The sequence below is a fragment of the Coffea eugenioides genome, chromosome 10, assembly GCF_003713205.1.
Source record: "Coffea eugenioides isolate CCC68of chromosome 10, Ceug_1.0, whole genome shotgun sequence".
In the NCBI taxonomy this organism is placed as follows: Eukaryota; Viridiplantae; Streptophyta; class Magnoliopsida; order Gentianales; family Rubiaceae; genus Coffea; species Coffea eugenioides.
Window position 1 is genome coordinate 10,456,203 of NC_040044.1, and position 23,654 is coordinate 10,479,856.

The following is a 23,654-nucleotide window of genomic DNA, read 5'->3' on the forward strand; positions in this document are numbered from 1 at the left end:
ACAGAAAGTAGTCATTTGCTGATGAATGTTGCCCTTCGTTTCAGTCATAACATGGGAATTCCTCCTAGTCATTTGAAGCATCAACCAAATTGCTAGTTGGTGCTGCTGGCCCAATTTGCTGAATGCTGATTTTGTGGAAAACACCCCCGGTATGTATCTTAATTCAGACAGTATGGTGAAGGAAGCTTAACTGCAGCTAATGTCTCTCACTGAACTGAACCAAACAACTGTTGTTTGACAACTAATTGGCGCATCATGAATGTGGCGAATGGTAAACCTCTAGGTTTCCTTGTTTCTTGTAGAATGAAGAGGCAAGATCTTCAAGTGTAACTGCGTCTTCATACGCATGATTCTATTTCACTTTGTTGAAATTATATCCTCCAGAAAGACACGATTAGCATATCATACCCTTCACATCTTCAACCCTATAACCTTGAAAGGCAATTATTGAATTCCAAGTCATGACATGGTCAAGATTGGCGCAGCATACCATATTTCATGTTCGGCAAAACTGAATCATGTGGAATGAATGGATACTTAAAAGAGAAATGAATGAATTAGGAGCAATGACAGGATCAAAACAACGTCTGCTTTATTAGGTTGAGCATTCCAACATCTATTTTACATGATCTCATTTTTGTTTTCTTTTATATATGAGAATTGAGGGCTTTCCAAGTTTAATAATGTGCCACAGGATGTGTATCTAACTCGTTTGATGCAGGGAAGAACTTTTGTTTTCCGCATAATGTTGTTGTTGTAGCACTAGCACAAACCGTACTTTCTGAGGTTCTGCAAGGTTTCTGTGTCTTGTTGAATAGTTGTTGTTAATGTATTCTTCTGTACGATCAAATTGTTGTCAAGATGATCAAGATTTCACCACCAATACCAATTGGAGATATATATAGATATATACATACAACAACATTCATTTCTTCAATAAGCAAGCATTGCAATTCAGTAAACTGACACAAAACAAGGATGGTTACAAGGACTCAGGAGTGCATGGCCATGATTTATCTGACAAATCTAGTACAAAGATTTGCAGAAGCCATGACCATCTTATTATATATTACAAGCACAGACCACATCAAAAGCACTTCTTTTTCCCCCCCAAAGAGTTTTCTTGATGACAAGATCAGAACAGCTGCTTTGGGGGACTTAAACTAACTATATATTATGTCTTCAACAGGTACAAGGGTCACATTTGCAGTTTGCACCACACTTGCAGCCATGACCTCCTTCAGCACCAGAGCTTTTCTCAGCAGATTCATCAGAGTATCTGCATCAATGGCAGATTACCGATATAAAACTTTTTCTTGGGTTGAGTAATATTTTGGATCTCGACATATAAATAAATAAATATGAAAACAAGATATGAACTCAAACGTACGTGTTCTTTGGTGCAACTCCCTCGATGATGGTCACAGTTGTGACCTTTTCCACATCAGGATACATGTTTCTGCCGGCAGAAACAAAATTCAAAGAGAAAATTCAGTTCAAATATTCAATAAATAGAAACACAAAAGTATAAGAGCAATGACCAAATTCAAGATTATAGCATAACCATACAGACATGACCATATTCTGACAAATACCATCAATCAAGGGCTAATTTAACAGATTTGTCAAATGGGATTTTCGAAATCTAAACAATCAGAAAAATCAGATGAAATTTTGAATTTTTTTCATTTGCATACTGCTCAATACTATTTTCCCTGTAAGTGGCCAAAGGATATGAGGAAACACTAGATTACCTCTACATATTTATGCTAAAAAAAAAAATTTTTTTTTCCTAAACAATAAAACACAATTATACGTGTAAAAGTAGATATAAGAACTTTGAATAGAAAAGAAAAGTAAATATAAGAACTTTACCCGCAGTTTCCTCCACAGGAAGACATCTTCACAGAGATGTTTGAAGAACAGAAGAATATATTAATGGATAATACTGCTTGTATTCAGCTCAAATCAACTCTTGTACGAGTTCTTTGCCAGAGTTGTTGGCTTTATTTATAGAGCAAAGCTAAAGAAATTTGTTGACAATGATATGCACAAGTGTACCAATAAGAGGTGATTTACGTATACTAATCAAATGGATTAAACAACATTTTGTCAACAATCCTATCCTTTTCTACACTTGGTCATTGATTTACTTGGACATTTCGTAGCAAACACTCCATATGAATTGGCTATGCTATTTATAAATATCCACTGGGGTAGGCATTGATAAGTGATAACTTCACCCTATTGGTTTCCTTGTGATTTATTGTACCTATATACTATAGCAATTGGTTGATTTTCTTGGCTTTTACGAATCAATTTTGACAGATTTGGCCTCTTATATTCCACCACATTTGGAAGATTCAAAATTGTTTTACACGTCAAAATTGACAAGAAGGCAAAAAATTGATTTGGGTACTCTAACATAAATAGCAATTGATTTCGCAAATTATCTTGTTAACTCTAAATTGCATCACGTTCAAATCATAGGGACCAAACTTTTCATTTTTTTCGTTTGATTTTTTTTTTTTTTTTTTTAGCCAGACCATTAATAGTTGAGGTCAAGTGCTCATGAGCTGGAAGACTTGACAGTCTCTCTTGCTTAGAAAGCCGTCAGCAACGCGTATGCCTTCAAATCTTCGCTTTCTTAAGTTTTGCCATTGTCCTTGTTACTTGTCTACTTTAATATATTTTTCCTCTTGAAAGTAACGTTCCCCAAAATAGTCTACCCTTTTGATACTCTTTTTTCCTTTTTCCTTTTTCCGACTAGGAAGGAGTGGAATCTAAGAAGTGGAAAGTTAAAAAGGGAGGATTGAGACCTAATTTTCTGAATTTTGAAGTTTCAATCTTAACTATTAAATCAATATCTCCACAATTAATAGGATACTCGTTAAAACATCTAAATTATACCTAACTTATTATGTGAATGCGCGCATACCTATTTTTAATCAAACCCTTAATACTGTATAACCAGGGACATCTAGTCAATTGCAATTTTTAAAAAAAAAAAAGGAATCACCACTTTTTTCTTTGAACTTTTCTTTTTATTGATTAAGATAAAACGGTTGTAGCGAATGACTATTTCTATTAACCAAAAAAAAAAAATATTATGACTGCTCTCTAATACTTGTGATCTTTAGAATGTCACAATCAAGAACTCATATTCCAAGCATTATGTTACTATCAACTTGAAGATCGTGAATGAAACTTGCTGCTATACAGACACAATTAAGAATATTCAAAACATATTAAATCATTAAAAAGCAAGCAAAGCGAAAAGTAACTTGTTGCATTTTCTTTTCCGGTTATTGTACTTGTTCATTATGAAAGAATCCTTTGATCGACGAAGAAACATTTTTCGTAAATAATTGAATTAGCAGGCGAGTATGAGGACTCATATTTTGCTGTTACTATATTTAAATTTGTGACAATTAAAAGTAAAGGTAAATTACCTTTTACCCTTTGTAATTGATGCTTTATTACATAACTCCTCTACGGTTTAAAAACTTATACATATGGTTTAAAAACTTATATATAATTCCTCATGATTTATTTATTTATTATTTCCCTTCCATCGCTTTTGTATTTTGAGAAAATTAAGATTTTGTAGGACAAAGTATAGGTTTTCAAAATCATTTCTTTAACCCAAAACTAACAGTAACATATTAACCAAAATCCGGAGAGTTTTTATATATAGATTTTTAAACCAAAAGGGAGTTATGTGATAAAATACGAAATCACGTGGGGATAAAGTTAATTTACCCTAAAAGCAATTAAGAGAGGGCTTTTTCTTGTTTTTAATAAAAGTTAAAATTGTAAAAAAAAAAATTGAAGCAAATAGGAAATGATCAAACGTAATGAGCGTTTTTTTTTTTTTGCCTTTTATTAGGGTCTTTCACTCAATTCTCATCCAATCACCACTTATTTAATGTCCGACCAAACGTATAGCGTGATCATCCCTTTGAAATTGTCAAAGAGTGCCTACTAGCTGCTGCTCCACAAAATTGAATAAGACACGAGAATCCCTTTCAAGTTGTTGCTTCCAAGATTTTTACCGTAACGGGCAAAGCAACTTGATTTTAATTGATAGAAAAATTCAAACACATCAGCTAAAATGGACAAAAATTATTGACAAGAGATTACATTTATGTCTAAATCAAGTCTAAGGCAGCTGATTCTGCTTATTGGGAAGAAATTTATATTTGCATCCACAATGGATTACATTCATGGCTTACACTCATACGCCACATCATCACTATAATATTCCCTCTTTCATTACACTATTTCTCACTATAAATTATACTCTACATAATATAATAATATAAATTCACAATCAAATCACATATTTATTTTAATAATTTACAATACATATCCCATAAAATTTAAAGCTTTTAAAATTATCAAATGGGACATGCAACCAATTTGTTGTTGCCTTGCATGTCTATTATGCGTGTAATGATTATGATATGCATCATGACTATTACACTCCCACTTTAAGAGGATATAATTTTTGGGTGTAATACCCTTTATTGCACCCCATTGTGGATAACCGAGTTTTTTTTGCCAAAATAACATTCTTTCTAAAAAATATTCTGAATGTAATTAGCTTTCAAATTTTATTCCCATAATGATGTTATTATTACCATCTAGTTATCCTGGTTGCTATGTAGGATAACAAAAGGGAAAAGCTTTAATCTAGTCTATAATTTCTAACATGAGCTAAAATTTTTAATTTTTTTATTATCGAGGCACAAGCAGATTGATTTATCTTGAGATTATCAATTCGAGAAGAATATTTTCAATATCAAGAATATAATGAAGTTTTAGATATTGTTAATATAAATATTGACTTCTCAAAATTATGTTTGTCAAGAAAAAGATAATGAAAGGAAAAAAATGGGGGAAGATTTAGAGAGAGAATCGGGGAAGATATTAGATGAGAAAATGAAATGGAGTACGCCTTTATTTCTATTCCAGTACATATGCAACCTATGTGATAAAAAAAGGATGATAAAGGTAATAAATTTTAAAATTAGATTATTTTGGATATATGTTTTAAAAGTAGAGTTATTTTGACAATAAAGCTCAAGAATTGAGCATAGACTCCACCAATTACCAAGCAACTGGTAATGGCACATCACTTATTTTAAGAAAAGTTTACGTTAACCGTTGGCCCTTAGTCCAATGGTCAGCAAAGAGCTCCTTTAAAAACTCTCTTGTGCACTGGGATACGGAAAGTGCAATATTGCACTTGTCTAGTCTGATAGTTCATCTCCCAACCCCTGTACAAGTCTGTTTAGATTCTCCCTTCCTAAGAATAGGAGTAGAAATAAGTTAGATAGTTGCAGCTGCAGACAACAGAAGAAAATTTTATGGTCATCTTTATTCCCTCATCTTCAATCATGTGGTGTGTATCCGACTCATTTGATGGATTGAAGATCTTATTTCCTTTTTTTTTTTGGGTTAAAAATAAAAAAGTCCTATGTAATATATTTAATACACAAAAAAACTCCTTGTGATTTCAAAACATACAAAACGATACCTCATGTTTTGAACTAAATTGTAAACTAACAAAATTCGTTAAACTTAATGAAATCTGATAAATTTAACGGAAAACTTAACGGAATCCAATAATTTTAACGGTAAACTTAACGAAATCCGGTAAGTTTAACAGTCGAGACCGTCATTTTCATTAATTTTAATGAATTTTATTAGTTTACAATTTAGTTTAAAAAACATGAGGTGTCAATTTGTATATTTTGAAACCATAGAGGTTTTTTTTCTTGTGAATTAAGTATACTACAAAGGACTTTTTTGTTTTTAACCTTTTTTTTTTTTTCTAAATAACGTTGTTGTAGCACCAGCACAACCTATAAATAAATGTGCAAGTTTTGTAAGGTTTTATATTTTGTTGACTAGTTGTTAATGTTTGGTGTGCAGGAACAATTGTTGTAAAGATTTGACCACCCAATTGGAGATACATGACAACAAACATTTCTTTCTTCAATAAGCATTGCATATCAGTGAACTGATACAAGCAAGGATGGTTGCAACTCACAAAGGACAACACAAGAGAACATAAGACATAATTAGCTAACAAATCTAGTACATAGATTTGCAGAAGCCATGACCATCTTATTATATATTACAAGCATGAAACCAAATCAAAAGTACTTCTTAATTCTTCCCCCCAGTGATTTTTTCTATAACAAGTGAAGAGAAAGCTGCTTTTGGGGAGTTGAACTAGCTTTGTCTTCAACAGGTACAAGGGTCACATTTGCAGTTTGCACCACACTTGCAGCCATGACCTCCTTCAGCTCCAAAGCTTTTCTCAGCATACTCATCAGAGTATCTGCATCAGTGGTAAATCAAAAAATATGAAGTTATTCTTTGGTTAAACTTATAAAGGGCATCCCAATAAAGCAAGAAAATAATTGTGACTTCAGACGTACGTCTTTTTTGGTGCAACTCCCTCGATGATGACGGTCGCAGTTGTGACCTTTTCCACATCAGCATACATTTTTCTGCCAGAGGAAATAAAGTTCAAAGAGAAAATTGAGCTCAAATATTCAACAAATTGAAGCAAATCAGCCATTTATACATGAAAACAACGTGTGGAGGGGGCTTTATTTATAGTGAATTTTTAGTAATTATGCTCGAAAGATTTGCCCAGGTTGCATGCACAAAATGAAGAAAAAAAAAGTTAGTGGGCTTGAAGTTAGGAGGATGTTTGAGCACAATGCATGATGATGTAATTGGAAATTTTTGACATGAGGAATGAAAGTTCAACTGGGACTAAATCATAACACAAAAAAATATGCTAGCCATGACCAGATTTAAGGTTACAAGAAGAGTGAAAATCTTCTAATTAACCAATATACACATGACCATGTTCAACAAATACCATTAATCAAGGGCTAAGTTAACACATCTGTCAAATGGGATTTTCAAAATCTAACAGTTGGATAAATTATAGAGAAAGTTCTGATTTTCAACATTTGTATATACTCTAAAGTGCTAATTTTCGGTTAAGTACGGGAAAACTTATTTATTCTTGGAGAAACAAATTCGAGAAACCTTACCCGCAGCCATTGCCGCAGGTGCAGCTAGAGCCACAGTTGCAGTTGCCACCGCAAGACATCTTCACAAAAAAAGTTTTGAATCTGTATTAAATTTAACTCAGTAGTCAGTGATACTGATCAGTGATGTGCGAGTTTTTTCTGGTGGAGTTGCTGGCTACTATTTATAGTGCAACGGGAAGAAAATTCTTGACAATGATTTGGGCACGTGTACCAATAGATGTGAGTTACGTAAACTAATCAAATTGATTAGCCTGCTATTTATCAAAAAGCCTGTCGTTTTCTACGCTCCGGCGCATTTATTTATGGGGCGCAGGGGGCGGCAGCCCCGAGCCCCTTCCAAGCCACCCGACAAATTTCGTATCAAAATACTCATTTGTCAAACGAGTCATGATTAAAACTCAATATTACACAATTTATTTTTATTTGGACATTTCGTGGTAAACACTCTATATGAGATTTTTTTTTGAGACGATAATTATTATATAACATATCTATCCTAAATTACAGGGGAGGGGCAGTCTAAAGAGATTTTGTATTAGGAGTTAGTACGTACACACACCTTATTCAATCAAGAGAGTGTTTTGACATAATTTTTAAACTTTTTTTGCTGCAAATAGGATTTAAATTCCTAACTATAGTCCAAGTCGGATCTTAAGACCCACCTTGATGCCCAATGAACTAGGCTCAGTGGTTAAACACTCTATATGATTGGCTTGCTGTTTTTTAACTTACCTAAGTGAAGCATTGTTTAGTGATATTCAGTCTTCTAGACAAAATATGGTCCTTGGTTTAAGATTAACAATACATATTTTCTGATTTTCAGGAAGCATAATTTTTAAATGCCAAAAAGACTAAAACTTAATTTGGGTTCTGTAATTTGTATGGCAATCGTTTTCGCAATTAAACCTGGGACTTGTTAGGTCTAAGTTTCCATCACGTCCAAATCATAGGGAGCAAGGTTTCAATTTTACTTATGGTTTCTATTCAGCCACATTATTTGTTCAGTAAATGGGGTTCGAATGGTAATTTGGAAGACCAAAGTCACCGATCATTCTTTCTTATAAAGCTAGGCATAAATCGAAGTATGCCTTCAAATTTTTTCGCATTCATGTTTGGCAAACAAATTTTTTGTCAAATTTGTCTGCTACAAGTTTTTTAACAACTTTATCAACAGTAATCTCAAAAAAATTTTAAAATTTTTAAACTATACATTCAAAATATCCAAAAATTTACATATTTCAAAAAATTTTCCTGCAACTTCTACAGTAAAGTACAGTAAAATTTTAGACAAACATAAAAAAAACTCATTTGCTAAACGGGACCTTTATTTGAAAGTAGCTTTCCTTAATATGATCTTACCCATTTTCATGTTTTAATAAAACGGGTTACTACAACTAGGGATATGGATTAAGAATATTCAAAACAGAATAGAGAAATAAAAAGCTAGCTTAAAAATGAGATAAGCTAGTTCCACACTCTTTTCCAATTAATGTTGGTGTTCTTTAAAAATGATATTAAAAAAAAATCCTAGGATCGATGCAAAGGTATTTTACATAAATAAATGAATTAGTGGGAGATTATGAGGACTAAGATTTTTTTGTTACTATGATTAAATTTTGTAAGAATAAGAAACAATGGAAAAAGGTTTTTTTTTTCTTGCTTATAATAGGATTAAAAATTATAATGAGTGAAGAGAATAGAAAATGATCAGATAATTAGGGGGCTTATTTAATATGTTTTTAGGCCTTAGAAGTGGGACAATCGATTGTCACCCATCATCATCGCTTATATTCACGGTAAGAAATATTGCCAGTCCCACCAAAAGTACGGTGTCATCATCCCTTTGCTTTGAATTTGTCAAAAGTGCCGGCGGCATGCGCCTCAATTCCAAAATCCAAACAAGAATTCAACCACAATATACTTCTTGTCTATGGACTATGGCCACTGTACAATGCTTGAGAGTCTCTTTCAAGATTGTGGGAAATGAGAGCAATGTCCATGATTTTCATCGCACGGGCAAAACAACTTCAAATTTTTTTTTTTTTACCGATAACATCTATATTATCCTATTTTATAAGAGAGGAAGAAATATTATGTAAAATATTAGAGAGAAGAAAGATTCACGTGTTTAGATTGTAAATTATTACATCTTATTTACACACACTAACTTGTATGTATTATCAACACATTTTTCAATCATTTTTTTATCCTACATACATTATATCAAAAAAATGTTACAGTATTTTTTCATAAAATTATCTCAAATAATTTACTATCTAAACACTTGACAACATTTATATTATCCTATTCTACATAGGAGAGGAAAATCAATTGAAATGTATAAGAGATTAGAGAGAAGACAAACTTATCTGTATCAAAGGAAATCATCGACCTAAAAATTAGAGAGAAAACAAACCTATCTATATCAAATGAAATCATCCACCTACAATCCAAAAAGGAATTTTAAATTCTTAGCTAACTTGTCTTAGGTTAACTCTTTTTTTTTCCAACCCAACCCAACCCAACACTCCCCTCCCCTCGGTTACAACTTTAACTTAAAGCAGGGAAAAAGGATAATATCTCCCTATCATCATCTTCTTGCTCGAGGAAAAGGTGAAAAATATCGACAAGAAATTCCAGTTTATGTCTAAATCAACTCCACGGCAGTCAGACTCAGCTGACGAGGAAGAATTGTAATTTGAAAGGAATGCCAAAAAAATTAGTGGCTCCTACGTTACCGACATCTGATTATCCAATCTATTAATATGCAACTTTCACAATGATTTTTGTCAATATGCCTGGATCATAAAGTTCATGACACAGAAAATGCATAATTAGAGGCCCCTTTTTGAGAATGAAAAAGCTTTATTCTTCCAATGACAGAAATTGGATTCTAATTTTCCACTTATGATGTAAAAGTAGGTGAATTTCGGACAGCCTCTGCTCAAGCAAAGACATGAGAGGAGTAGATGTGGGTTGGAAATTATTAAATTTCTTACAAATCCTTTGTTGGATGGCAGAAATTATTTGTGGAAATGAGAGGAAGAGATGATATTACAAATGATATTGGTGTCTTAAATGAATGGAATCACTCGTTTTGATAGAATGGCTGCAAAGCGTCCAATGACTCTTGGGGTAAACTCATGCGGTACTAGGCATCACTATGTCTAGGAAATTTACTACGTCAAAAGGAACAACTACTTGCATTTTTACTCACGTAAAAGATGATCACAAGTTTTTTCATTCAACAGCAGTAACATGAATCTCTACAATTTAGTCAATTACAATGTCATCCAACTTCAGTTTACATGACTCTCCTCCGTTTACAAGCATCCTGAGACCATCTTTTAGTTCTGGTACTCCTTCCTCGAGAACAGCACAAACTGGAAATATAGGAACTCCAGGCGCTCTATTTTTCAGTTCTTCATAAACTTCTTCAGCCCCTGCTTCATCAATTTTATTTGCTACTATCAAGGATGGCCGATTGGACAAACCCTGACGATAAAACTCAAGCTCCAAAATTAGATCCTTGAGCTGTTCCCAGGGTGGAATACCTTTTCTACCATCCAGTGCAGCAGATAAGTCGAGAACATAAGCCAGTACTTTTGTACGTTCTATGTGACGAAGAAAAGCATGCCCAAGCCCACGATTTTCATGGGCTCCTCTAATAATTCCTGGAATATCAGCCACTGTGATAGAAAGATCCTCATAATTCAGATTTCCTAAGTTAGGCCTCAATGTTGTGAATGCATAATGTCCGACTGCAGGTTTAGCCCTTGAAATTGCTCCAAGAAGAGTACTTTTACCCGCATTTGGCATCCCTACAAAGCCAACATCAGCAATACTCTTCAGCTCCAATAAAAGAACCACCTCAGAACCAGGCAGGCCCACACTGGCAGATGCATGATCTTCGTCGTTGTATGCCTCATGCTTTGGCGTCTTCCTAGGAACTCTTGAAGAAGACACATTGCCTAAGCCACCATCACCTCCACGAGCAACAATTATTCGTTCTCCTGGTTCTGTCAATTCAGCAACATTATACTGGATATCTGCTGCTGCCTTCAATTCTTCTTCGGATTCTACTTCAGACATAGCATCATCATTGTCTCGACCTTCTCCTGCGCTACAGCTTTCTTCCCTCCAGGACTTAGTAGCTTCTTTATTGCTGGAAGGTGTGACTTGAGGAGGAGATGAAGCATATATTACTTCTGCTTGCTCTTCTGCAGCAGATACTCCAATGTCAGTTCGTACACAAGAAGATGATTTGACATCACTCCTACTGATCGATTCTACGGACTCCACATCCAGTGAACCAGGAATTTCCCAGGGGTCCAAAGGTTCAGAAAAGCTTTTCTCCACTGCAGAAGGAATTTCTCCCTCCATAAGATGTATTACGGTACCAACAGGCACTTGGACAACCTACAAGACCAGGGTATTTCCAATCAACCAACAAAATCATATTTACTTAGTAAGCTAACAACAGATGATGATGAATCCTATCAAGATGATGAAAGAGAAATAACAACCTTGTCACTGCCTCTGCTACCTATCATATTTTTTGAAGCACCGTGACCACCTCTTCTTGCATTCTATTAAGACACAATAGCAAATCAGCAATTCAACCAATAAAGAAACATCAAAAATAAACAAAATGGCATCAAGTGAAACTTGGAACTTAATTCTATGCCAGACAAATAATGCTACTCTTAGACAAAGAAAACATACAACATGATGTTGCAGACCGCTGAAGTCCCAAAATGAAGGCGAACATTCTAATATTACATCACCACCTCTTCCTCCATTTCCACCTACATAACGTCCACAAGTACATCAGAAGCGCTAATATAGTTTAATGACAAGAGGAGACTATAGATTGCTTTTCAGAAGATTTTCATGCCTGACATTATCTACAAACTTGTGCACTGGAGAGGCTTATACAACATAACATCAAACTGCAAAGAACGCTACTGTCATTTCATTAAGAAAGGTTGGTCTTTGTAATTCTGACAATTATTTTTACAATTTATAGAGGATGCATTTGTAGAATCTGGAACAAAAGGAATAGTATCACTTCAGAAGGTCATTAAGCACTATTTAGTGAATAGAACCAACCATCAGGTTTACCACGCCGATCATGCCGGCTTCGATGGAAGCTGGTACAACCATTGCCCCCGTCACCCCCTTTAGCCCAGAGCCTAAACCGGTCAATCATCTTGCGCTCCTGCAACAAAAAGATAAATAGATAGAAACATATTTGCGTAAAAGAGCATTTTTATGTATTAAGACTAATTAAATCAAACTGAATATGCAATTAAACCAAGAAAAATTCATAAACAAGTAACCAATTCATACAATGTGATGATGTAAAATAAACTGTTAATTGCAAAGCATCATGCACTCATGCAGCACAGCAAACAATACATGCACATGATGCAACAATCCAGAAAGTGAGCTGTGAGAGGGAGGATGGAAGTGTGAAGACCTGCAAAGGGGCAAGCTTTGATTTTTTGCAAGGAATATCAGATGAAAAGCGCATCTGCAAAATGCTTGATGATCTAGAAAACCTTCCCACAATATCCAGATATTCAAGGGGTTTCCGACCACGTAACCACATCTCAACGCCTCAGTGTCCTGAAATTCTCTGAGGTTCTACAGCCACGTGCAGACAAGAAAAATGTTATACGTCTCGCACCTGGAGTGCATTAAATCATTGAATCTCCTGAAGCGAACTCTCCAAGAAGACTCTGCTTCACGAAGAGCTCTATTTGTGGTTGAGCCGTATTCAATGTCTCAGCTCTTCCAATGCCTGTTTACTTAAAATCTAAGTTATCTTTATTTGAGTCTTATAATAGCTAGTTTGGGAGTTCAGATTTCAAAGGAATAGAAAAGAAAGGAAGGGAAATGTGGACTTTTCACGTTCGGGAGATTTAAATGAGACGGAAAAGAAAAGAAACGAACGGATCTTGAAGAGAAGCCAAGCGCTGCTACAGTACAAAATTTTTCTGACCAAAACGGGCGGAAAGCGAAGGAAAACTGATGGAAGCTTACAAATATTTTTTTTATCCTTTCTTTTCTCACATAACTTACCCTTTCTCTTCTTTTCTTTTCTATCCTCAACTCACAAACTAGCTATATATTTCAACTGCATTGACCAGTGACTGAAGTCTGCATGAAGAGAAGAAGTGAGAGACTTCATTGATTGCTTAAAAACAAGCACTGGAGCAAAAACATACAGGCATAAAATTCCCACTTCAAGGAAGAAGATATCAAACACCGAAAATTCCTGTGCAATCGATAACCGTTCACCGATAATTCCAGTGCAATCAAAGTTTAGAGCTCAAGAAATATCTTATCTTTGCGGAAAAATATTGAATAGGTTTTTTTATCGGTCCGAAAGTCTATTCAATAACCCTTCACTTATGAACTCTGCTAAACAAAACTTAAGCTTATCCGAACCATTTGTCCTCGGCTGCAACAATTTTGTTTACCCATTTACCAAGGTATCAGGCTACATCATGATTCAAATGGTAAATACATTAAAGACCAAGACTCTTTCTGGCACCGTATATAGCCCCAAGAACAGTTGCTCCAAGATGAAATTTCAGTTCCTCTAACGCAAACTTTTCTGCTATGATTGTTAGCGCTAGTGAGACCCAATAAGTGCAAAACGCAGAAAACTTTAGGGAATGAACTACATAGCAAGTAGAAGTTTCTATGGGACATTTCATCAAACAGAGCAAACGCACGATGGAAAAGGAAAACTAACTTTACACTCTTGCAAGTGAGAGAAATATAAATCAACACCTGAAGATTCTTACTCGAGAAATTTTGTATTTTGTGGATAAAAAATGGTATTTAAACCAAGCTGTGATTCAAAGAAGTGCGCGACTCTGGGACGGACGAGAGGTGCGAAAGAAGATGACTGCTAAAGGCAACTTACCAGAGCACTGCCGGGTGCAGTCCCGCGCGTCATTTGGCTGATCCGATCCGAACCTTGCGGATTTTGATTCTTACCCGATCCGCATATCCATTGAGATAGAGTCGGGTCAATGGATATCCATCTTAACCCACTTATCATTTTAATTTTTTAAAACAAATTATTTATACTAATTTAATTTTATATTTTATACATTCATATAAGATTTAATAAAGATTTTTTTCAAAAAAGTCTTTCACCAAGAAACAAGCATGCCAATAGAATACAGGAAAAAATAAAAAAAATTAAAAGAATACAAAATCAATAAAAGCTTGAAATGAGTAGCATATTTTTTTAAATATATGTTCCACATTAATTAAACTCTTTTTTATAAAATATAAGATCATGAAATCTACAAATGAATCTTGTAAATAAATTATAGTCTCTCATATTTGTAATTCAATTTGTTCAATGAAATTGCTTATTTAACTCTAAAAATATTAATTTATAATATGTGCATAAAAATAAAAATAAAAATAAAAATATATAAATAATGTGTGCATATATATATATATATATATATATATATATATATATGCAGAGTGGATCGAATACCTGCGAATTTTTAATTATGTGACCCTAATCCATCCAGCGTCTAAGCACGCAGGTATCCGACCCTCTTTTGATCCGATCAAATAATATGGATCGAATATTCTAATTTTCAAATTGAATCGAATTGAATACGGCGGATTTTTGGATTAGCAAGTAATTTTATCCACCCCTAACTGTCATTGCCTTTTTCGAAATGCTTCTATAAAAGCTAACTGCTAAAGGCGGCATTCTATTGCTGGTGTAACCAAGCACGCCTTCTTTTTCTCTCTCGCCAGTTAACAACGCCTTCAGATTCATTCCGTCATCTGAAGCTGACAGAAACAATTGAGGACTGCTAAAGGCGTTGTTCCTTCTATGGACATCAACCACGCCGTATAGTATTCAAAGGCTTAATATGCATAGGACACCGTAGTTAGTCATTGAAATTTTATCACGCCTTCATTTCAGACATTTAAGTGGTACTTCTTAGTTGTATGTAGTAAATTAACTCCATGGACCTTCTGCACCATCAGCGACCTGAGGATTGAATGGCTGAATTTGAATAGCAAGCCATTACATGTGGCAATATTGTGTAAGAGAATTCATTCTGTCTATGAATATTGTGAAGTGCACACCCTTGCCAAATCAAGAAGATAATGCCAATCCGATATCAAATTTTGTTGCAAGAACTGCTATGTACATGAAATAAATGCTATCTGCAGATTCTATTCTGATTGACATACACCAATAGACAAACTTTCAGCAGTTTTTCCAGAGGTAATGAACTGACGATCACTTCTTTCAGTAGATTTTATACACTGAAGTATGACTACTGCACCGACTAATGATGTGATCCAGATTTGCTGCTGCAGTATTGCAAATGCTTTACAGGAATCTATTGTGTAAAAGGAAAAAGAAAAGAGAAAATTTTGTACAATCAACAAATGCTTCAGTCATAACTCATAAACGCTCTGCCAATTGCGGAAACTGCTGCAGTAACCAAGTGACACCTCTAATGGCAACCTGCATAGCCAGAAAGGTAACTAATGTAAACGTGCCTGGGAACGCTTGAGACTTGGGAAGGGGGTATTGAGGGGTGGTGCCTGGGAAGAACCTTTAGACAAAGATACCATCCATTTATACTTTGAGAAGACTTGAGCCTAACAAATGCGCTAAAGTGATCGACAATTGAGCAAGCTTGACTATCACTATGTTAAATGTGTATTCATAGTTCAAGTGATGTATTAGATACCAATCTGCGTGCCAATCTTTGTAACAATATTTGCAATCCCAACCTTAAACGAATAGAGTGAAACAGAAAACCAACACTTTTTAAGCATTGACCAGTGAAAGAGCCTAACAGGAAAAAGTGATGAACAAATTAAGACAAAAGATATGACAGAGTAAGTAAATAAACTTTTGAAGCTTTCTAGCAAGAATCAGGAATGCAAGAGAATCAAATAGCAACAAGGACTGTACAAAAGCCTGAAGGAGCTAAACTGTAGAGATCTTGATAGTGATGTAACCTTTTTGCAACTAAAATAGTTTATTAATTTCAATATTCCTGTATGTAAAACAGACCAGTTGGAGATGTTTTAGTGCTCATATAAATTTGGCAAAATTGGTCAATGCGATTATTTAAGGTGAAAAAGAGCAAAATATAGCCGCTATTGTCATTTCAAATGCGAAAGACATCAGAGGGTATGCTCTTTTGTTTCTTCAAAAAATTCAATTAAGAAAGGAGAAGACTTGGGCTGACGATGGAAGTTTATCAGACTCTTAAACTAAACTCAAAAATTGTGGTCCCAAAAACTGAATGTCTGAAAACAGTATCTCCCTATTCATAAAGTGGCAGGGGCAACCAACGGGAAAAGGTTCAAATTTTAGCCAGATGGTCATTTACATCAACTGGGCATTTAAAGTCTATTGTATCAACAAAAATTCCTAACAGCCGAAACCCATGGTGTAGTTAAACTCAAAAATTCAGTGTGATGTAATTTAAACTCAAGTTGCGAAATTCTCAATTGCTCTTTTCAAGACTTAGGTGCAGTCCAAATTCAAGCAACATGCCGACTATTCAAACAATGAAACCATAATAATTGAGCCCTCACTGGTAGTAGTGATCCCTGCAAGAACTTACCAGATAATAGCTGAGAAGCCACTGATTGGTTTCTCAACAATTTTTGCTTTAAAAATATGAGAAGCAAGTGGAGAAATCAATTTAAAATTTGAGAGATTATTACTTTTAGTTCTTTGAATTTGTTGTTGCTAAGCACGATATGAGCTATCTTGTATCATTTACATTGGCTCAAACAGATATTAACTCATAAACCTTCAAAAACACATGCACCTGAGGTACTTGTTTTCCTTTATTTTGTTCTCAAGGGACTATGAAATCTACTGTAGGTGTTGTGGCTCATCTGTTATTGAAGCATGCTTCCTAACCTTTTTGTTTGCATGTATAGAGAATATGTGGAATTGAACTGTTTAAGATATTTAGCATTTGAAATAGGTCAAAATGGATAGAAAAACAAATACCAGAGCTGACTCTCCAGGCTTTACTGCAGGTTCCACACTGTCTCTCCCATAACTGCATAAGTTTAAGATCAGTATCACAATAACAAGGTAAAACAAAAAAGTGACAATTTTATCGAGGTGTGTATTTCCTCTATATATTTTATTATCAGTCATAAGGCACTACAACACAGTTTCTCCGAGGCAACAAACTCTGAAGCATGAAAGCAACTAAACCATTTTGGATGGGAAAGATTATCACTTAAATTGAATAACTTGGCTATCTGTTTCCATATCATACATGACATTCTCCACAAGACAGACATTCTCCACAAGACAGTGAAGATTGAAGTTAAAATTGACCACTCTTTAGATGAAAATCTAGTATAAAAACCACTGCAAATATCATGAATTTTCCAGATATAGCTTACAAAACAGAATCATGACATTCTCCACAAGACAGTGAAGATTTAAGTTAAAATTGACCACTCTTTAGATGAAAATTAACTATAAAAACCACTGCAAATATCATGAATTTTCCAGATATAGCTTACAAAACAGAATCAATGAGTCCAATGCTAAATAATTTATATGGAAAGATTATTCGAGATCCAAATTCTACAGATGAGCTCGGATTCAATATCTTCCAGGAGATAAAAGGCCAGTGTGGGTAACTTCATTGGAAGGGGAAGGCATCTATTCAGACGCTGTATACCAATAAGACTAAAACCAAAAGGCATATTGTTCCAGGTGAAGCAAGTTTCTGCTACATAGGCTGTCATCCATGTTGAGAAATGCTTTTCTGCTAAGCTACAAATAATATGTAAAGTTGCCATAATATAAATCTTTCTTTCTCTTCAACTTCTACTACTTTCAAGTACAGTGACATTGCCAAAATCATTTTAGTTTGAGGGAAATGCTCAAACAACCAAGACATGCTAAATCAGGCATTTGATAGAGTAATAAGAACATATTATCGCCTTAAACAGTTCCCAGTTTGTCTTCTCTAGGTTTAAATCAGTTTGAAATGGAAAGCATAGAGATGGGACATTATTCAACTTATCACAATTCTTTATTCTTTTGCCACATACTTGAAAATTTTAAAGCCGTAACTGCCCAGGGGGTAAAATGCTGAAAAATTCATCCGAAACTTAGCACGCATCAAAGCCCAACTTTTCCACTTACATTATTTGTCTCTGGCCATTCATAACTTCTAATCGATAAAAGCTGCAACCCTTGCTAAATGGAAAAGGCTTTCGTTTCCACTCTGCCAGCAGTTTTATCTTCAGCCAAAATTTGGTGCTATTCAATTGGTAAAAACCAGCAAATAAGAGGAAAAAAGCAGGACATACCCAAGTGCCATGTAACTCCCACACGAGAAACATCATCCTCAGATATATCATCAATAACAAATTGCAGATCAGTGCTGATAGAATCAATGAACTTCTTGAAGAAATCTAGGATTGCCTGCAACAACATCATGTTAATCTACTAAAGCTTGCCAGGAAAACAGAACATAGTTATCAATGGTGCAATTATGGGCTGTAGCAAAATAATTGATGGTAGATTTCAAAGCATACAGGGTCTTCACCTGGGTAGACAGAATAGCATTCTGATGGAATACCCAAAAATCATCCCTAGGTATGATTAGGCATGTTTGAGTATTAGAAACCAGTTGTCGTGTAATTTCAGTAGCATTACTTGGAAGTCCTTGACCAAATTGATAAAAAAATCCACACAAATCACTTCGATCTGAGCTTCCACTGATTAATTTGAGCTCAATCTAATTAGGCAGTCAAGCTAGCCTCCATAAAAGAGTTAGTAAACTTGAGCTTGAACCATAACAACAATGTAATTGAACGTATGCTTCAAGCTGAAGATTTTACTAGGTATTTGTGCAAAAGCATTACTCTCGATTTCTACTTGGGAAAAAAAAAAAAAAAATCGTTCACCAAATAATCATCTAAAATATCTGCAAAAAACTGTCCACTCCCACTTCATACCATATATTTGTCACACTGCACATTTGTTGTTTTTTCTGGGTAGACCTACTATTTTATAGCTCCGTAACATCTTTCAACATCAACTAACTTAAAACATAAAGAGAGCGTTAAAAAGCAATGGTTGTATCATGTATGAAAAACTGCTACTCAATAACCAATCTTATTTATTAGAGAATCTGAACATTTCCGGTAATAAAGGATCTTTCTTCCTCGTTTCTATAGCAGAGTTCGGCTCCTGTCGTCCCCATTCTTACTTCCCATCCCCTCCCTCTCTACTATGACGTCCATCCATGGCATCCTTACCTTTTCATTTTCTTTTGCTCAACTACAAAATTTCTAAACATTCACACAAGCCTTGTAATTACGTTAATACGAGCTTGAAAAGCAAAGATACATTTCCCAGTATATTTGCATACTCTGGTACTTATCAGATATCAAAATAGGATAAAGAGGTATAATCAGATAACAAGCAGTAGTTACTGATCAGTGGTCACCTTCCGGCCGACAAAGGGTTGAGGGAAGATAAGGTCCTCATAAACACAACTCTCAGCGATAAGGTTCTCAACTGAGCCCAAATCATGGCCATTGATTCCTTGATAAAACTTCCTGACAACAGTTGAAGCAGAATCTAGTGAAGTTAAAGAGGTTTCGACCACCCCTTGGTTGCTGCTGGTGGCACGTAGAACCCACTTCCTTTTAATTTGACCGCCGCTACTAGTAATGGAATAATAACTCCTTCCCGTGGCATAGCAGCAGTTGTTGTTCATGTCGTGGCTGTTAACGTTGTTGGAGGGAAAGACAAGGAGGTTTGTTTTCAGATGGAGGGGAAAGTAGGATGTGGTGGTGGAAGTCATCATCCTCATTGGTATGCTGATTCCTTCCTATTGGACCTCCAGTGAATGTTGATTGATGATGCACTTTCGATTGTTCTTCAATGGACGCTTTTTTACTTTTTAGCGGCTTTGGTTGTTGACAAGAGGAAGTGGAGCATTTGGCTGCCCAGACGTACGTTTAAGGAGTATTTTCGGGACAAAATTACGAAGAGAAATAACGAGAAAATTTGGAGTCCTAAAAATTTTGATTTGAACGTGCCGTATCAATTTCCATGGTTAGTGGCGGTTAAAAGATAACAATCAAATTTGAAAGGTTAGAAGTAGAGGTGTAAACGAATCAAGTCGAATTGAATTTTGATCTAATTGAGTCGAGTTTTAATATAATTTTATAAAATTTAAACTCGAGAAGGAGTTCAAAATATGAGTTCGAGCTTAAAAAAATAAAAAAATAATTATTTTATTTTTAAAAAATAAATAAAATAATATTTTTAATAAATAATAAAATAATAAAAATATATATATAATTTTATTATTAAAAATATAAATATATATATATAATCAAGCTCGAGCGGATTGCAGGCCTAAGTAGAAGTTTCACGTTTTTATTCATCTGTTAAGACATTTAGGTTAGAACTTTCAAGTTTTTATTCATCTGTTGCCATTTAAGCAACCATTGCAGAAGATTGAGGATTTGATTAAATGCTAGAGAGGAATTACCCCATTCCGATTGGTAATCAAATTCCCTGTTGAACTAAAACTAAGCCTTCTCGTGCTTCGTATTTGATTTTGATCCGCTTACTTTCTTCCCATGTTTTCTTATGCCCAAAGGTGCCACTAGGTATCAGATTGTTGCTGCTCAGGTTTGCTTGAAAACCGCACTTACATTCATAAGAAAAGCCATCTGGCAACTCATTACAGGCGACCCTCCTCATTTGTGGCAAATCAACTTGCCCTAATTCTGTGTGTGAAGTGGGCAACGAATCACAATCAGATGATCTACACATAATGAGTTAACAAAATCCATATCAGATGATGTACACTTTACGAATGGTTTTACAAATTTAGCATCCACTAACAGTCGCTAACTTTCATTTTTACCATTAGTTGCTAACTTTCTGTTAATAGACCAAATTAAAGATTGTCATTACCATTGCTGAGTTACCTGTCTACCGCACAAATGCACCAGCCATAAAAAAAAAACTGACAGTGACTAGGAGTTGCTTCAAACACAAAATATTCAGCAAAAAATATGGTATTGAACACAATTAAAAGGCCATAGTAACCGAAAAATTAAATGAAAACTGCTGCAATGGTTAACCAAAATTGCAATCTCATAAATATGGATCCAACCCATCACTATCTATTGATTTACTTGTAAAAAAGGTATAGAGTAAGAAGGCAACAACAAAAAAAGATGTCCAACAATGAAATCAAAGCATTCCATCAGAATACAACTCTAATGATTTACTAGAAATCCTCTCAGTCTCAATTTACGATTTACTAGTAACTAGAGGAGCAAAACCGGGAGCACGAAAACGTCGTCTAACTGTGAAGTCCCTCCCAATCCATTCAACCAGAGAACAACTCCTAACGGTTGGCTTTTGCAACCCTTTCAATCTCATCCTTCTTTTTGATTGCATAACTGCATGTTCACAAGACAGGAATCGGTAAATATAGCAAAATCTAGTCAAAACAATATACCAAATAACCGTTACAGACAATCATTTGGAAAGAGAGGGTCAACATAGTGAAGATACAGAAGATGCTAAACCCAAAACCAAGCACAGTAACCCCTTATGCAGATGGCAGCAGAAGAAAAGCTGAAAAAGAAACAGGTAGCAATTTACCTGTTAGAAGATCCCTTGGCAGCATTAATGAGTTCATCAGCAAGGCATTCAGCAATTGTCTTGATATTCCTGAAAGCACTCTCGCGCGCTCCAGTTGTGAGGAGATATATTGCCTGGTTTACACGCCTCAATGGTGAAATATCAACAGCCTGACGCCTCACAACACCAGCAGAACCAATACGAGTTGCATCTTCTCTTGGTCCACTACAAAAAACAGATAAAAAAAAAAAATTAAAGAACTAAAGGATATAAATGAAAGCACAAGAATAGTTTATTGCACTAGAATACTAGTAGGCATAACAAATTTTTTTCTATCAGAAAATGTTTGACACAAACAAAAATTCCACTTCCCATTTCACCTTCCTACAGTCCCATAAACTGACAGCAAACTATTCTCACTGGTAATTTGATTCTCCAATTCTTCCCCCTTCCAGTGTAATAAGCAATCATCAAGCAATTCATATTACCTGTTTATGACAGCGTCGACAATGACCTGAATGGGATTCTGGTCAGTCAGCAAATGAATAATTTCCATAGCATGCTTGACAATACGAACAGCCATCAGCTTCTTTCCATTGTTGCGCCCGTGCATCATCAATGAGTTGGTCAACCTCTCCACAATTGGGCACTGGGCTTTCCTAAACCTCTTTACTTGGTACCTCCCAGCTGTGTGGGGCAAGTAAACAGGATGCTTGGCCGCAGTTGCAGTTATGTAATCATCAACAGAAATGTCACCAACCTGGATAAACCAAAATTCGCCAAAAGTTCAATAATTATCCTATCTTCCTTGATAGATCACAGCAGACTCCCGAGAGAGGAGAAATGTCACTAATGTAAATGCAACATAATTCATATTTAAGTGATCGCAAGAATCCCACTTTGACAAATATACTTCCCAGGAATAACATAATCTACAGAAAACTAATGGTCCAATAAAAGTACAGACCAAAAAGGATATAGAAGTTCGGAAGCGTCATCATACTATATTTCAAAAGAGCTAAATCTTAACGAGTCTAGTTCTTATTACAATTATTTGCTAAAGAATATGACCCAGCAAAATTGAAAGACTAATGGGCCTTTGCCCCTTAATTCCAAGTCACAACCAATAACCTTCTTGTGATTTATATAGTTTTCCTTAGTATTAATCCTAAAATTATATGAAAATGTTCATCCGAAGTCTACTAATTACTCTGATAGCATCTCTACCTACAGATTCTAATACAAGAAGTCCACAAAAAAATTTAGATATGAATCATCTTCAAATACGGACCCCAGAAATGCAAGATTAGTTCAGCTCAACTCGAGAACACATCGATTCCAACCCCAACGTTGGGCGAAGTAACCAAGGAAGATAGGATTCCACCACAAACCTAAATAATAAACTATTTTTAAAAATCATCAAAATTCGTCTAGCAATTCTTTTCCTTCTGGATTTTCAACAATAAGGCGAGCAAAATATGTAGAACAAAAATAGAAAAGAACCAAAAAAATAAAAAAGTTAAAACAGTAAACCTGAACATCGTCGTAAGCCCACCGATTAAAGAGCAATACGTCACTGTGAACCTTCTTCTCCTCCTCACCTGCAGCTATCGCCATTGCTCTGTGTGTGTGTGTGTGTGTGTGTGTGTGTGTTGGAGGGGGAGGGGGGTGCGGGGGGTAAAGAGAAGGAATGATAAGAGTAGAAAAGAGACTGGAGAAACCCTAGGCGCGGAAGATCAGGAAGAGGGATTTTATTGCCCAATTGGGCTGTCTGAGCTCTGTGTTTTGCCCAAGCCTACTTTGCGTTCGAAGCCTACAACAACAAATTCAACTTCAGTTGGTTAGAGATCTTGAGTAATGAGACCCAAACTGATCCAGCCCAATAGTCA

At 35.2% G+C, this 23,654-nt stretch overlaps 4 protein-coding genes and 1 long non-coding RNA gene across 5 annotated transcripts; all 5 read right to left on the minus strand.

Annotated features, from left to right (window-relative positions):
• Positions 1–928: 928 nt before the first annotated feature.
• LOC113748822 lies at positions 929–1,995 on the minus strand. The gene is made up of 3 exons (XR_003464473.1): positions 1,876–1,995; positions 1,391–1,459; positions 929–1,279 (listed from the first exon to the last, which is right to left on the minus strand). It is a non-coding gene; the product is annotated as an uncharacterized LOC113748822 (long non-coding RNA).
• Positions 1,996–5,978: 3,983 nt separating this feature from the next.
• LOC113748821 (metallothionein-like protein 1) lies at positions 5,979–7,202 on the minus strand. The gene is made up of 3 exons (XM_027292389.1): positions 7,083–7,202; positions 6,453–6,524; positions 5,979–6,352 (listed from the first exon to the last, which is right to left on the minus strand). The coding sequence occupies exons 1-3, from the start codon at positions 7,139–7,141 to the stop codon at positions 6,256–6,258; spliced, it is 228 nt and encodes a 75-aa protein (XP_027148190.1). The 5' UTR covers positions 7,142–7,202; the 3' UTR covers positions 5,979–6,255.
• Positions 7,203–10,230: 3,028 nt separating this feature from the next.
• LOC113749524 (probable GTP-binding protein OBGM, mitochondrial) lies at positions 10,231–12,918 on the minus strand. Its single transcript, XM_027293289.1, has 5 exons — positions 12,565–12,918; positions 12,195–12,303; positions 11,808–11,890; positions 11,609–11,671; positions 10,231–11,501 (listed from the first exon to the last, which is right to left on the minus strand). Exons 1-5 carry the CDS (start codon positions 12,694–12,696, stop codon positions 10,356–10,358), a joined length of 1,533 nt encoding a protein of 510 aa, XP_027149090.1. The 5' UTR covers positions 12,697–12,918; the 3' UTR covers positions 10,231–10,355.
• A 2,339-nt stretch (positions 12,919–15,257) lies between these two features.
• Positions 15,258–20,093, minus strand: LOC113749375. The gene is made up of 5 exons (XM_027293081.1): positions 19,601–20,093; positions 18,456–18,570; positions 18,289–18,370; positions 17,128–17,179; positions 15,258–15,612 (listed from the first exon to the last, which is right to left on the minus strand). Exons 1-5 carry the CDS (start codon positions 19,967–19,969, stop codon positions 15,550–15,552), a joined length of 681 nt encoding a protein of 226 aa, XP_027148882.1. The 5' UTR covers positions 19,970–20,093; the 3' UTR covers positions 15,258–15,549.
• A 1,159-nt stretch (positions 20,094–21,252) lies between these two features.
• LOC113748895 (40S ribosomal protein S5) lies at positions 21,253–23,424 on the minus strand. Its single transcript, XM_027292485.1, has 4 exons — positions 23,299–23,424; positions 22,254–22,525; positions 21,787–21,990; positions 21,253–21,581 (listed from the first exon to the last, which is right to left on the minus strand). Exons 1-4 carry the CDS (start codon positions 23,380–23,382, stop codon positions 21,527–21,529), a joined length of 615 nt encoding a protein of 204 aa, XP_027148286.1. The 5' UTR covers positions 23,383–23,424; the 3' UTR covers positions 21,253–21,526.
• Positions 23,425–23,654: the final 230 nt, after the last annotated feature.

Excerpts from the sequence above, each read along its gene's own strand:
- LOC113748821 (XM_027292389.1), bottom strand. The coding sequence starts at position 7,141 with ATGTCTTGCGGTGGCAACTGCAACTGTGGCTCTAGCTGCACCTGCGGC. Across the intron at positions 6,525-7,082 it reads ACCTGCGGCAATGGCTGCGG|AAAAATGTATGCTGATGTGG; the intron begins GTAAGGTTTCTC and ends TTCCTCTGGCAG. Across the intron at positions 6,353-6,452 it reads GGAGTTGCACCAAAAAAGAC|ATACTCTGATGAGTATGCTG; the intron begins GTACGTCTGAAG and ends CCACTGATGCAG.
- LOC113748895 (XM_027292485.1), bottom strand. The coding sequence starts at position 23,382 with ATGGCGATAGCTGCAGGTGAGGAGGAGAAGAAGGTTCACAGTGACGTA. Across the intron at positions 22,526-23,298 it reads GGGCTTACGACGATGTTCAG|GTTGGTGACATTTCTGTTGA; the intron begins GTTTACTGTTTT and ends TGGTTTATCCAG. Across the intron at positions 21,582-21,786 it reads GCCAAGGGATCTTCTAACAG|TTATGCAATCAAAAAGAAGG; the intron begins GTAAATTGCTAC and ends GTGAACATGCAG.
- LOC113749524 (XM_027293289.1), bottom strand. The coding sequence starts at position 12,696 with ATGTGGTTACGTGGTCGGAAACCCCTTGAATATCTGGATATTGTGGGA. Across the intron at positions 11,891-12,194 it reads TCGGCGTGGTAAACCTGATG|GTGGAAATGGAGGAAGAGGT; the intron begins GTTGGTTCTATT and ends GACGTTATGTAG. Across the intron at positions 11,502-11,608 it reads GTAGCAGAGGCAGTGACAAG|GTTGTCCAAGTGCCTGTTGG; the intron begins GTTGTTATTTCT and ends CTGGTCTTGTAG.
- LOC113749375 (XM_027293081.1), bottom strand. The coding sequence starts at position 19,969 with ATGAGGATGATGACTTCCACCACCACATCCTACTTTCCCCTCCATCTG. Across the intron at positions 18,571-19,600 it reads AACCCTTTGTCGGCCGGAAG|GCAATCCTAGATTTCTTCAA; the intron begins GTGACCACTGAT and ends ATGTTGTTGCAG. Across the intron at positions 18,371-18,455 it reads GGGAGTTACATGGCACTTGG|AGTGGAAACGAAAGCCTTTT; the intron begins GTATGTCCTGCT and ends AACTGCTGGCAG.